Below are 12796 nucleotides of genomic sequence, written 5' to 3' on the forward strand. Positions count from 1 at the left end.
GGGGGGGGGGGGGGGGGGGTGTATTTAAGCCAGGATTGCTCTACCACTGAGCTACACCTCCAGCCCATTTTTATTTTGAGACAGGGTCTCCCTAAATTACTGAGGCTGTCCTTGAATTTGAGATCCTCCTGCTGGAGCCTCCTGAGTAGCTGGGATTACAGGAAAGCACCACTGTGCTCAGCCATACTATACTCTTATATAATTGTGTTGGTTGTTAGTCTCCTGACACTGTAAGATCCATGAGGGCATGATTTTTTTCTATTTTGTTTACTGCTTTACTCCTTGCTCCTGGAATGGTACCTAGCACAGAGGGAAGTGTAATAAAAAGGAAAAGAATTAGTCCATTTTATAAATCTATTTATAAAGTCCTTTTCATATACCATTTAGTTCTTATAAACAAGAGACATAGCCGGGCATGGTAATCCCAGCGATACAGGAGGCTGAGGCTGGAGGATTGCAAGTTCAAGACCAGCCTCAGCAATTTAGTTAGGCCCTAAGCAACTTAGACCCTGTCTCAAAATAAAAAGTGAAAAAGGGCTGGGGATGTGGCTCAGTGATAATGCACCTCTGGTTTCAATCCCCAGTACAAAAAGAAAGAGAAAGAGAGACAGACAGATAGACAGATACTACCATCTTCCCCACTATAAATATGGCAGTACTGAGGCTAGAGGAGTTTGAGAAACCAGTCAAACCCAGTGAAGCAGCAGGAATGGAACTTGAACCCATGTCTACAAATGCCATGTTGGAGGTCAGTACTTGTTAGCAAAGGCCTTGGCAGAAGGGCTCCTTTCAGCTTTGATTTTGCATATGACCATTTCCCTAGAGAATGAGCAGCACTTCTGCATGGACTTGGTATAAGCAATTTTCCATTTCTGAATTACAGCATCCCAAGAAAATCCCAGCATGGCAGAGAGAGCACACCACCTGCAGATGCCCAGGAGAGCCTGGGACTTATTTTTAGCCAGGATAGGAGAAGTGCCGAATATCTTCTGGAAGAGTTGGCAGCTGGCTGTCTGCTGATACAGCTGTGTTTATGTAAGCTGGTGGCAGAGGGTTACAAAGAAGCAAGAGGAGCTTAACCCACCTCCACACTAGTCCAGTGCTTGTTGGGAAGCTGTGGGTCAGGAGTCGTTGGTGAGGAGAGAGGCTTGTGCGATAACTTGGAGACTGCAGAGAGCATGGGGGTGACTGGCCCCCACCCCCGTCCCCAAGTCAGGGCATTTGTCAAAGCATTCCTTTGAAAGATCTGTCCACTAATTCTGGTCTCTTCCAATTTATTATCCAGGAGTAAATAAAAGAACAGAAACTCTTTCAAATGGTACAGCTGTAAAGCAGAGCAGTTCACCTGATGCTGACCACTCTTCTCAGGTGTGCCAGATAAAAGTAATCTGTAACACCCCATCCCACAGAAGCTGTCAAATATCCAGTGCCTGCTTCGTCCTGGAAGCAGCAGAATAAGGTTTTTAAAAGAGTTATCTGAGGGTACTCTCAAGGAGAATTCATGTAGACCTTTTAAAGTCAGAATTGTTTTTAGGTTTAGTTATAAAAATGTTCAAGTGAAAAACAAAACTGGAGTAAAAGCTGTAATGACCCCTCATGTTCCCATCACCCAGCTTCAACAATGATCAACTCAGCCACTCTGATTTCATCTGTTCTCCCAGCCACTCTGGAATTAATTTGGATAAATCCGAAACAGCACATTATTTCTTCTGAAAATATTCCAGTGTGTACCTCTAGAACATAGGAAATGTCAACCAAAAAAAAATTTACACTTGAAAAATGAACTATTTGTGAAGATCAAATATATATGGTATTCAGATTTCACCAACTATCTAAATCTAAGCAAAATTTCTTTCTTTTTTTTTTTTCACTTGATTTGCTTAAATCAGAATCCAAAAAAGGTTCATCCCTTTCCCTCCAATCCCTTGCAATTTATTGTTGAAGAAACCAGGTCATTTGTCCTGTAGAGGGTTCCATGGTCTGGATTTTTCTGAGTATTCCAGTGATGTCATTTGATATATTCTTCTGAAATTTGATTTTTTAAAAATTCTTTTTTGTGGTGGTGAGGATAGAACCCAGGGTTTTACACATCCTACGCAAGTGCTCTACCACTGAGTCACACCCTCGGTCTGCTATATTTCTTAACTACCAATTTATAGAAAATATAGGAATTTATTTCCTACATTTAAATTACCTATTTTAAATTATACTTTCTGTATTTAAATTTATTTCCTATAAATTGCTAGTTACATCTAGAGACTTGATCAAATTCAGGTTCAGTTCTCCAGCAAGAATCCTTCCTAGGTGGCCTTGTACTTCCATCAGAGGCAGCAAATACCTGGTTTCTTTTTGTGGTGTTAATAGCCTGGATCATTGCCTAGACCTATTATTTGACTGATACTTAATGATTTTTTTTCCCCCTTTGTACCAGGGATTGAACCCAGGGGCACTTTACCCTGAGCCACATCCCCAGCCCTTTAAAAAAAAAAAAAAAAAAAAAGTTGTTTTATGTAGAGACAGGGCCTCACTCAGTTGCTGAGGCTGGCTTTGAACTTGTGATCTTCCTGCCTCAGCCTCCTGAGCTGCTGGTATTAGAGGCATGTGTCACAACGCCTGGCAGTACCTAATGAATTTTAAGAAATGAATGTGACTTCAATGGTTGTCTTCGAGTATATATGCAGAAAAGTACTTCTTGGAAAGTGTATTGTTTGTTATTTTCCAGAAGTAAGTCTGCTCTGGTGGCTTACAGTAGGGGGCACCTTTGGGAACCCCGCCCAGCCTGGGGCACTGTGTGCTCTGGTTAGGTGCTGTAGCTGTTCTTCCCCACTAGAGGACACTATGGCTACAGGACTTCCCGTGGCTCCTGGCCAGTCTTGCTCCTAGCACCTTAGGAGGCAGTCTTTGGTGTACATTTATGAAGCATCAACTATGTGCTTCTTATATCAAGGAAGGAGATAAAAGAGGTCAAATACAAGGCCCGGTGGCATTGTTTCCCAAAGGTAATTTATTTGTGTGGCCCTTTAAAAAAAAAAACAAAAAACCTGGGTATAGCTCAGTGGTACCACACTTGCCTAGCATGCTTGAGGGCCTGTGTTTGATTCCTAGCACTGAAAAAAAAAAAATCAGATAAATAAATAAAACCCACATAGAGGAGTGTCATCTGCTGGAAACTATTTTAGTCCCCACAGGGTGGCTGCCTCCTGCTATAAACTGCAAATTTGGTTACCTGGTTTGGTTTTTTTTTTTCTTTTTCAACTGCCATATATGGTCTTTTTGGAATGTGAATATATCTAAGAAATATGCCAAAGTGTGTTCATCTCTGAAATGATTTATTCATTTATTCACACCATGGATGGTGTATCCAGAGGGGAAAGGAAGGGAGATGATGCCTCCTGAGAGCCACTCTGGATCAGGCACTATTCCACCCTTCTTACCTACATCCTAGCAAAATGGGTACTATGAGGCTCATTTAAATCCAAGGAAACATGGGATTGGGGTGTAGCATAGTGGTAAAGCACTTGCCTAGCTTGTACACAGCCTTGGGTTTGATCCCCAGCAATACAAACTTTTTTTTTTTTTAATGAACAAATAAATCCAAGGAAACAGAGGCCCCCTGAGGTTAACCACCTTGCTGAAGGCTGTCCTGACATATATCAGTGAAAGTCTGAATGAATAAAGGTGTACATATCCCACTCAACCCTTTGATACCACACTGACAGACATGAGACAGAGAAAGAGAGGTGTTACAAAGCCACCCTGTCCTTAAGAAGGTCATGATATAACACGAAGTGACAATCAACAGATGAATGATTACCAGATGACTCATTAATAAGTGACCACCCTTGCAATATGCCTCTATGTGGCCTCTCTGGCTGCTTGCTGTGATTCTGGCCTCCAGCACAGGGAAGCCACCATCCACTAGTAAAAGGGCATCCCAGAGGCTCTGCTTGTAATGATATCTTCATGTGGACAGCCCTCTGACCTTCACCCCATCTCCCTGATGACCACGGCTTTGGGGAGCATCACTGTGATTGAAGCTATGATCACTCTCCCACCTGCAGTAGGCAGCAAAGCCAAAATAGACATAATCTCTGCTGCTCAAAATCTGTAACTGAATGAGGACAAAGGCAATAAGTTCTTGAAAAATCTGTGCTAATGTTGGGCATAATTTTAAATGCCTTCCTGGTTTTTCATATTTTCAGACCCACTCACCCTCTCACAGCCTCATCCCTACTGCCCCCTAGGTCAGCCCTGGCAGCACAACTGAAGCCATATCATCAGAGCTCAAGCTGTGTTATTTATAAAATCTCATCAGTTAACATGAAGAAAAGAGAATGTCAGCTGGCAGTGGAGAAAACGAATTGAATGGTTTAAGTTGGGAAAGATACAGGTGGCAGGTGCCTAAAGCAGCCAAGCTGCAAGCATTTTGGAGAGGCCCAACCCAAATGCCCCTTCTGCTTCAGGCAATCACAGTGGTAAGGTTCTGGGAAGGGAGGATAAGCGTGGGTGTGCTCCAAGCCACCAATCTCCTTCAAATGAGCCTCGGATAATGAATGAGCCATCCACCAGCGCCTTTGCTCTCTGATGAAAGGACCTCCCCCTGCAGACTGTCACTCTGCAAATACAATTGTGCCCCAGAAACCATCTGGCAAACGTGGCTGTTTCTTCTGTGTTTCTGGTATTTCCCTGACTTGTGGCCCCTTTTTTCTTAGATATAAATTGTCACAGCAAGCCAAGCCAGCAGAATGCTTACGGACGCTTCCTAGGCTTTCCCTGAGCTAGGTTAACCCTGTGGCTCGCTGCCTGTGGGGCTGCTCACAGCTAAGGATGTCTTGGATGCGTGCATCTCCCCTCTCTGCTGTTCTTGTGTCTTTGGAGTGTGCAGAGCCAGGCATATGATGAGCTGCAGACCAGAGCTGCAGCCACCAGATCGAGAAGCAGGGGAAAACGCATTTCCGTTGCAGGACGTCCTTCACGGAGAAGGGACAGGTTAACTCCATTGCTCTGCAGAGGACTTGGACAGCTCCCCAAGGAGCCACAACAGGCTGCCACAGCTGTAGGGAGATCATGTGCTCTGGCAGCACAGGGGAGGATGCCCAGCAAATCGAAACTGCCCAAGGCAGTCTCTGGACCCCATTTTGTACAGAGCCCCCTTCTCCCTCTGATCTGGCTTGATGATGTGCAAGGCTGGAGAATTGTGGGTCACCTTGGGGCCATTTCAGCCAGCCTCCTAATTCCAGTCTGCTTCCCTATTTCTAATTCAGAGAAGAGATAAAGGCAAGAGATGGAAAAGGAGACTTCTTATTCAAGTCATCATCTCCTTGGTGATGTGCTTCATGGACAGGGAGGCCACATTGAAACAACAATCCTAACCCCCCTCAGCCACAACCCAGAGAGTACTGGCTTACTTAGGGGTAGGGGGGTAGGAAGCAGTTAATGCAAAGACTCCCAGAATGTCACTATCACCCTAACGACGGGCAGTTCCTATGCAGATTCACACCTTCCTGCCTTAGTACATGCAGTTCCTTCTGTCTTGAATACATCAAGCCTCATCCACTTGGCAAACTCCTACGTGGTCTTTTAAGATTCAGTTCCAGCATCACCTACTTGGACACTTTTTTGCTGCCACATGATGTTGCCTACTCAGTACCTATCACAAGTACCTGCAGGTTTTTTTTTTATTTTGTTGTTGTTGTTGTTTGTTTGTTTTGTTTTTTTCACAGCATGTCTTTCCAACCTGACTTGTAGCTGACTGAGGGCAGAGGTATGTCTCATAGCTCTCTCTGAAGGCTCAGTCTGTAAAGATGTTTATTAGCAGTATCTGGGAAGAGAAAACCACAGATCCTAGATTAGAGATGGATTCTCCTGCAGAATCTTAGAGTTCCTCTCACTTTTGCAAAAGACAAAACTAAGATGGGGCTGGGATCGTGGCTCAGTGGTACAGCACTAGTCTAGCTCATGCAAGGCCCTGGATTTGATCCTCAGCACCACATAAAAATAAATAAACAAAATAAAGGTATTGTGTCCAACTACAACTAAAAAATAAATATTAAAAAAAAAAACAAAAAAACCCTAAGATAGGAAACTGTGCCTATCCCAGAATCACAAGGCTAAATAGTAGCAGAGCTCAGACAGGAGCCCAGGTCTGCTGACCCCTTGTCCTGCTGTCAGGTACCAAGGAATCACTTCCTGAGCTCTGTTTCCCATGTCCTGCCTGGGAGCAAGAGCTGATGGGTAATGAACAGGCTTCTGGGCCAACACAGGAGTGATAAGGTTTAGAGGGACTACAAGTGAATTTCAGAGCTGGGAGGCATGTCACAGATTATCTAGTCCAACCTCTGCATTTACAGATGAGACAATGGAAGTCCGCAGTATGGCAGGGTGGGGGTGGGGGTGAAGGGATTGCCCAAGGTTGCACAGCAAGCTGGCGATGGAACTAAGCTGAGGACACAGGCCTCCTAATTTCTAGGGTGGTTGAGCCCCTACCCCCACAACCAGCTGCTATACGAGGGGCAGATCCCTAGAGCCTTTGGATCCTCTAGGCTTTTCTTTCCCTCGTTGTGGCACAACACTTAAGTAGGGTGCATTCTGCATAAATAATAATGAACGCTTCCCTTCCAGGGAGGAAGGACGGCGTCTGGGCAGGCCGTGTGACAGATGGTATTTACAATGTGCTCTGAGAAGTTCTCCCACAGCCTCACTGGGGCTGTGTGGCTGAGAGATTGAGGAAGCCCATTTGAGTGCCCACTGTCTCACTCCTCTGCCTGACAGGACCAGGCAGCTGCTGCTACTGTTCTGGCTGCTGCTGCATTTCTGTTCAGGGCCATTTCCCTGGTGTTAGTCACATTTTGCCACACTGAATGTGAAGCTCCAGGATGTCTTGCTACTGTGGCCTCTGCTGTTTCCTCACGGCCAGAAAGCCTGACTCAGAAACCCCAGGCCATTCTCCCAGCTGCCTTCCCCAGAGCAGGAGCTGGGTTGGATCCACTGAGGAGACTTCTCAGGGATGATGACCTCTGGAAGGCCTTCCTTGGGCCTGGAGAAGTATTAGCAGGATAGGCTCATTCATTGAACCTTTGGGGGACTTTCTAGGTGACAGGAATCACTCTAGGAATCAAAGACACTCCTGTGAACAAGCAAGCCAAGCCCTTCCTCTTATGAACCGTACATTCTAATGTAAAGGTTGACCTAACTATACTTGGTCCTCTCAGATTCTTGCTGGGTCTTTCCCTCTACAAAGTCTATTGGACATACTGATGCCTGGCTTTGTGCAGCAGCAAATGAAAGCAAGCCAACCCCTCTTCTAGGAACACTACCCACAACACCTAAGAAAAATAAAGCAGCTGGGTACAGGGGCACACATGTGTAATCCCAGCTATCTGAGAAGCTGAGGCAGGAGGATTGTGAGCTTGAGGCCCATCTGGGCAATATAATAAGATTCTGTCTCTGATTTAAAAAAAAAAAAAAAAAAAAAAAAAAAAAAAAAAAAACAGAAACAAAGTAGATAAATAGATGGGTCTTAGTTTTTGCCCCAAAGCCAGGGGCAGCTCCCAGCATTTCTGATACATGCAAGCCTAAAGCAGGACCAGCCCTGTTTGGGATCTTTGATTTAGCCCCATCCCCTTGCCTTGGGGGAAGTCTTTGCAGGAAGTGGTCAGGGCCAATGGCAGAATACCTCTCTAGTGGAGTGGGGGTTCACCCTTAAAATAAGAATTTGGTGAGAAGAATGGAGATCAAACTTCCTCTGGACCCAGGAATTTTAGTCTCCCTCCAACCCCAATATATAATGGAAGCAGTGTATCCATTCTGAGGGCCTTTTTGAGGATGAAATGAAATGACAAACATGGAAGTATTTGAAATAAATGCAACAGCATGCAAGTGTACCGTTATTATTATGCAGAACCATCTTTTCTCCATAACATAAAACTTGCCTTTTGTTGGGGGCTTGAGAGTAATAACTATGTAATTAGACTTCATGTCATATCAAGAGAGGCATGCTCTGTTTTTCATTAAATAGACATTTGTTTGGCTTCCACAGCAAGCAGTGTTGTGCACTGTGATGGATGCAAAATTGAATGAGCCATCATCCTCCCCTTCAAAGAATGCACATTCCGGTATCAAGAAGATAAAATTTGGATAATGTAATGCAAGGTCAAAAGAAAAAAAGTGATTCAGAGGAAGGAGGGGTCCATCTGGGTTGGAGAGTTGAGGAAAGGCTTGATGGGAGAGAAAGCATTCACCAGAGAGATGCACAAGATGGGACGGGATGTTCACTGAACAGACAAGGATCTTCTATTGCATAATCAAAAGTTATACAGCAATACTGCAGGTCCAAGGAGGATCCAGGAATGGATCCCTGGGGACCAGTCAAGCCCCACTGAGGTGGCTGGGAAGGAAGGTAAGACCTGAAGAAGTAAAGCATCAGAGTTTCCTGAAGGTGTGATTGGCTACATCTTAGGACTGGGAAAGTTTCCTCTGTGCTTTTCTGAGCTCAGCTTTTAAGTGCCCACACCTCTCTTTGAAAGGGTATGGTGTCTGTGAACCTGGACATCTTTCAGTAATGATTTAAGTAACTCAGAAAATTGGAGTGAAAGAAAGAGACGAAAGGAAAGGGGAAAAAAATCCGCTTAGCCACCTTGTTCTGTTTGATCTGGCAGACAGCGGGCAACCACGGAAGAAGGCTGGAGATGGGGGTGGAGGGTGGGTAGATTCCACGTGGCGGTCTCCTCCCTGAGCTCTGTCTGCTGTTTGGACTTGCAGACTTCAAACATGACTGGGGGATTCCTGGAAGACAAAAGAATTCGGGGCCGAGGCTTGGATCTCAGTCAAAAATAACTTATGTCTTCATCTCCGGCAGGCAAACAGCGGCAGCTCAGGGCTGGTTTGCCAGTTTCTCAGAAGATGGGAGCTACAGGTGGGGAGAGGGTCAGCTTAGGTTTACTTTAGAGAGAGAAGGAGCTGCAGAGGGTGTGGGCCTGGCTAGGGGAAATGGGAGAGTTGGAAACCATTGAAGAAGAGACCCAGCAGAGGAGGTTCTGATGAAAAGTCACCCCTGTTGATCCACCACCCCGCCTTTCTAGGCACCTCCATTTACTTTGAGCGATAATTACAGCTTTTAATGTTCCTTCCCTGGCTTCTCATTAGCTTAAGGTATCCACAAACAAACTGCTGGCTCCCCTCACCCCTCCTCTTCCCGTGCCTAACACATCCTCCTGGCTTCTCAAGGGCAGCTGCATTGTTAGCTCCCAGGTTCAGAACATCAGCTGCTCCCTGAACATCATCGGAGGGTGCATTCCCTCTCCACTGCCTTCCCCCGTTATCCCACTGGGCTGTAATTAGAGGGTTATCTAACTTTCTCCCAGGAGGCCAGGGCTTGGGTTCCCAGCACCTTTGCCAGACCCTGGCCAACCATGGACACTCACAGTATGTCATTGCATGGCACTGTGGGCTGCTGCCAGCTTCATCTTCCTAAAATGCTACTCTATTTAGAAGCCATCCCTGCTTCCCCAGCCTCCTCAGACTGGCCCACAAGGACGTCCGCCACGTCTTCCTCATCTGCCTGGCCACGCTTACTTTGTGCCCAGCCACTTCATGGTTCCCCACATGATCAACAGCTTTCCGATCTCTGCTACAGTGGTTCCCTCTACCCAGAAACCCTTCCACATTCCCCACCCCAAAGCTGCCCCTGTCTTTCGAGGTTCATCTCAACAGCTCTTCTGAACCCCTCTTTCCCAATGTAAGAGTCCGGATGTTGAAGAGGCCTATGGATTACAGCCTTGATTCCCAGGATGGTGCTCTTGGGAAGTGTGGGATCTTTAAGGGCTGAGGCCTAGTGGGAGATCTTTAGGTCACTGGGGATTTGCCCTAGAAGGGGATTGTGGAACTGCACTCTTTTCCTCTTCCTTTCTTTTTCTTCCCGGTCACAAGGTAAACCAGTTTTGATCGGCTGCATCCTCCTGCCATGTTGTGCTGCCTCACCACAGCATGGATCATGGACTGAAACCTCCAAACCGTGAGCTGGGAACTTTTAAAAGAGTTCCTGGGTGTGGACTGCTGACAAAATGAAGAGCAGGGTATATGCCTTGTTTGCTGTCATCTCTCCCTACACCCCAAGAGTCCTGCCAGGGCAGGTGTGTGTAGCACATCCCCTGGCATCTATTAATGCCTAGCCCATGGCAGGTCTTGAGTGAAAGTGAGACACCATGACCATTCCTTCCCCTTGAGCAGAAGGTCCCAGTCCTTCAGCTGTGTTAGGCTAGAATAGGATAAAAGCTAGCAGTCTAAGATACTCCATGGCCACTCCCATCCCTTGGAGGTTTCTAGGTCTTGGGTCCCAGACCCCATGTCCCATTGTCTGCTGGGGAGCTGGCTGTACCTGATTGCAGAGTCCCCGGGACTGAGGTGAAGCTGGTGTGGCTGAAGCAATGTTAAGGACATCAGGTGAGAGATTGTTGGGCATCGCAATTCATCCCAATAATCTCCAAGTCCAGATGGTTATTCTCCTTCAAGCCGGAGCCAGGGAGAAGAAAGAGATCTGCTGAAGGGAGAAATCTGGTGAAAGGCTGAAATTCTTTCTTAGGAGACTTTTGGGAATACTGCCAGTAGGAGACAACTGCTTCAGGGGAGAGAAGGAGGAACAAGATACCCCTCTGAATACCTCTCAGATCCTTACTTTGCCCTTTCATCTAACCGCTGCTGATCTTATGACCCTGCAGTGGATGGTACTACTCCTGTCCCCATGCTTAGATCAAACTTCTTATTGAACTACAGCTAGAGGGGGGTCTTTTATTTTTTGAAACAGGGTCTTGCTCTTTTGCTCAGGCTGGCCTCTAACTACTGAGCTCAAAACCATGCTCCTGCCTCAGCCTCCCAAGTAGCTGGGAGTACAGCTGAGCACCACCTGCACTCCACCAGGAGGGACATTTTAAAATGTTACTCTCATATTCATAATCCTTCAGTGACTCCCGGTTGCCCTTAGGGTGAAGGGCTTTTCTCAGGAAACTCACAGCCCTTCACAACCCTCTCCCTCCAGGCTGACTCTTTACATTGAACATCTTGGTCTTATTTTAAACCAGGACAAATGGCTTGCAGTTCCCCTCCTATGGCATGCCATCTCTCATTCCAACCCTTTGCTCATGCTGTTGCTTCTGCCTGGATGCCTCCTCTTCACCTTCCCACACATTGCCTAGATCTGGGGGGCATATCCTTTGAGAAGATTTCCTGGATCCACATGAACCTTCCCCTTTGGCTTCTGTATCCTCTGGATTCCCCTGGAATCCAGGACTTATCCTGGTATTGAGCATGACTGTTGTCCTGAATTAAACCATTTCTGGTGGACAGGGTCTGGGTCTTATTTATCTCTTACTCCTAAAGCTCTATCACTAGTACTTAGTAGAAACTCAATAAATGTTCAGGAGTTTAACTGAGACTGCTAAGGTTCCTTGCACCTGAGGGAATGGCAGGGTTGGATATGTTAATGAGAGATGTCCCTGGGCTGGAGAAGAGACAGAATTCAAGGAGCAGCTGGAGTCAATACTTCAGGGTTTCTGGGTTATCTTAGCGGAGTAGCCAACTCCTCTGTGTGTCCTCTCCTGCAAGTTCCCCTGGAACCAGGCTTCCTGGCTCACTTCTCCAGGCCCCAAAGATCTGAGTGTAACAGAGTCAGCACCCAAGTCATGCAAATGACAGCATGGAGTGAGAGAGGCAGGGACACTGACCTCAGGGTCCCCAATAGATGCTTATCCTTCTGGGCTTCTTTCCACAAAGAAGCCAGCTCCTCTTCTGTCCCCTGAAGGCTGTTTTCAAAATCACACTCCATGCAGACAGTTTTATTTACAAGGAAATCTTGGCAGGATCTTGACTTGTTAGTAGAGTAGAGATGGGGGAGGGTGGTGAGAAACAAAAATAGTTGAAATGATCACACTTTCTGAAACTGAGATGAAAATTGGTGTCTGTAGCAAACTCACCTAATTAGAAAGGAGTTCATTTCCTTCTTTGTGTTTTAAGGGGGAGCAGTCATTGCTGGATGAGCTGGTCACAGGTGGGATCCTGGGACTGGGGTTATGGGTTTGCCTTATGAAGATGAGAGCATTAATTGCAACTTGCAGAGCCTCAGTTTCTGAGAGGCAGAGGGGCAAAGGCCAGTGAGTGAGTGGGTAGTTGGAAGAGGCTTGGAAGGGCACAGACTTGGTGCAGTCTCGCTTCTACTGGGAGATATCATCAGGAAAGAGCCCTTGAGTCTTCCAGGGAGAGCTGGGCACCTGTTCCAGCTGGTCACTGCCACCAGTTACAGACAGAGCCTCTGCTTAGGGGATACGATCTTCTTGGGGGCTCTTTCCCATAGGGAAACAGCCCCAGGTCCTCCCCACTTAAAAGATCTTTTACTCTTGCTAACTTCATTCCTGCTTTTTAGTTTCTTTTCTTCCTTCCCTGGGCTCAATGTGGTTAAACGAAGTCTGGGCAGTCATGTAGTTCTGAGGTAGGGAGTTCAAGGTTTAGGGTTTGAAGTCTCGGGGCCTCTCTTATCTGACAACTCCCATCCATAGGCGTCCCGGGAGGGACCTCCCAGCATCTGGGACCCTCATGAACAGAGGTAGTTGAGGGGGCATCCCTCCCCCAATTCATTCCTTGTTAACCCTGACGTTGCCAACTTAGTGTAAATCTCTCTTCTACCTCCGTCACATATCTGTTGCCTCCAAATTATCATTAACCGGGTGAGGGAGATGAACCCCGGCTCCAAGAGAAGGCTGCTGTTCACGGGGCAGGGGAGAGCGAAGTCCCCATCCCCACCCTGGAC

General features: G+C 46.5%; 1 protein-coding gene across 1 annotated transcript in view; it reads left to right on the top strand.

Moving 5' to 3' along the window:
* The first annotated feature begins 649 nt into the window (after positions 1-649).
* Rhbdl3 (rhomboid like 3) overlaps positions 650-12796 on the top strand; it is a 61629-nt gene continuing 49482 nt past the window's right edge. Inside the window, exons 1-2 of the mRNA XM_048792724.1 lie at positions 650-748; positions 9145-9287. Of these exons, the coding sequence (XP_048648681.1) occupies positions 650-748; positions 9145-9287 (242 nt within the window). The remainder of the gene's footprint in view (positions 749-9144; positions 9288-12796) is intronic.

The sequence above is a fragment of the Marmota marmota genome, unplaced genomic scaffold, assembly GCF_001458135.2.
Source record: "Marmota marmota marmota unplaced genomic scaffold, marMar, whole genome shotgun sequence".
NCBI classification, from domain to species: domain Eukaryota; kingdom Metazoa; phylum Chordata; class Mammalia; order Rodentia; family Sciuridae; genus Marmota; species Marmota marmota.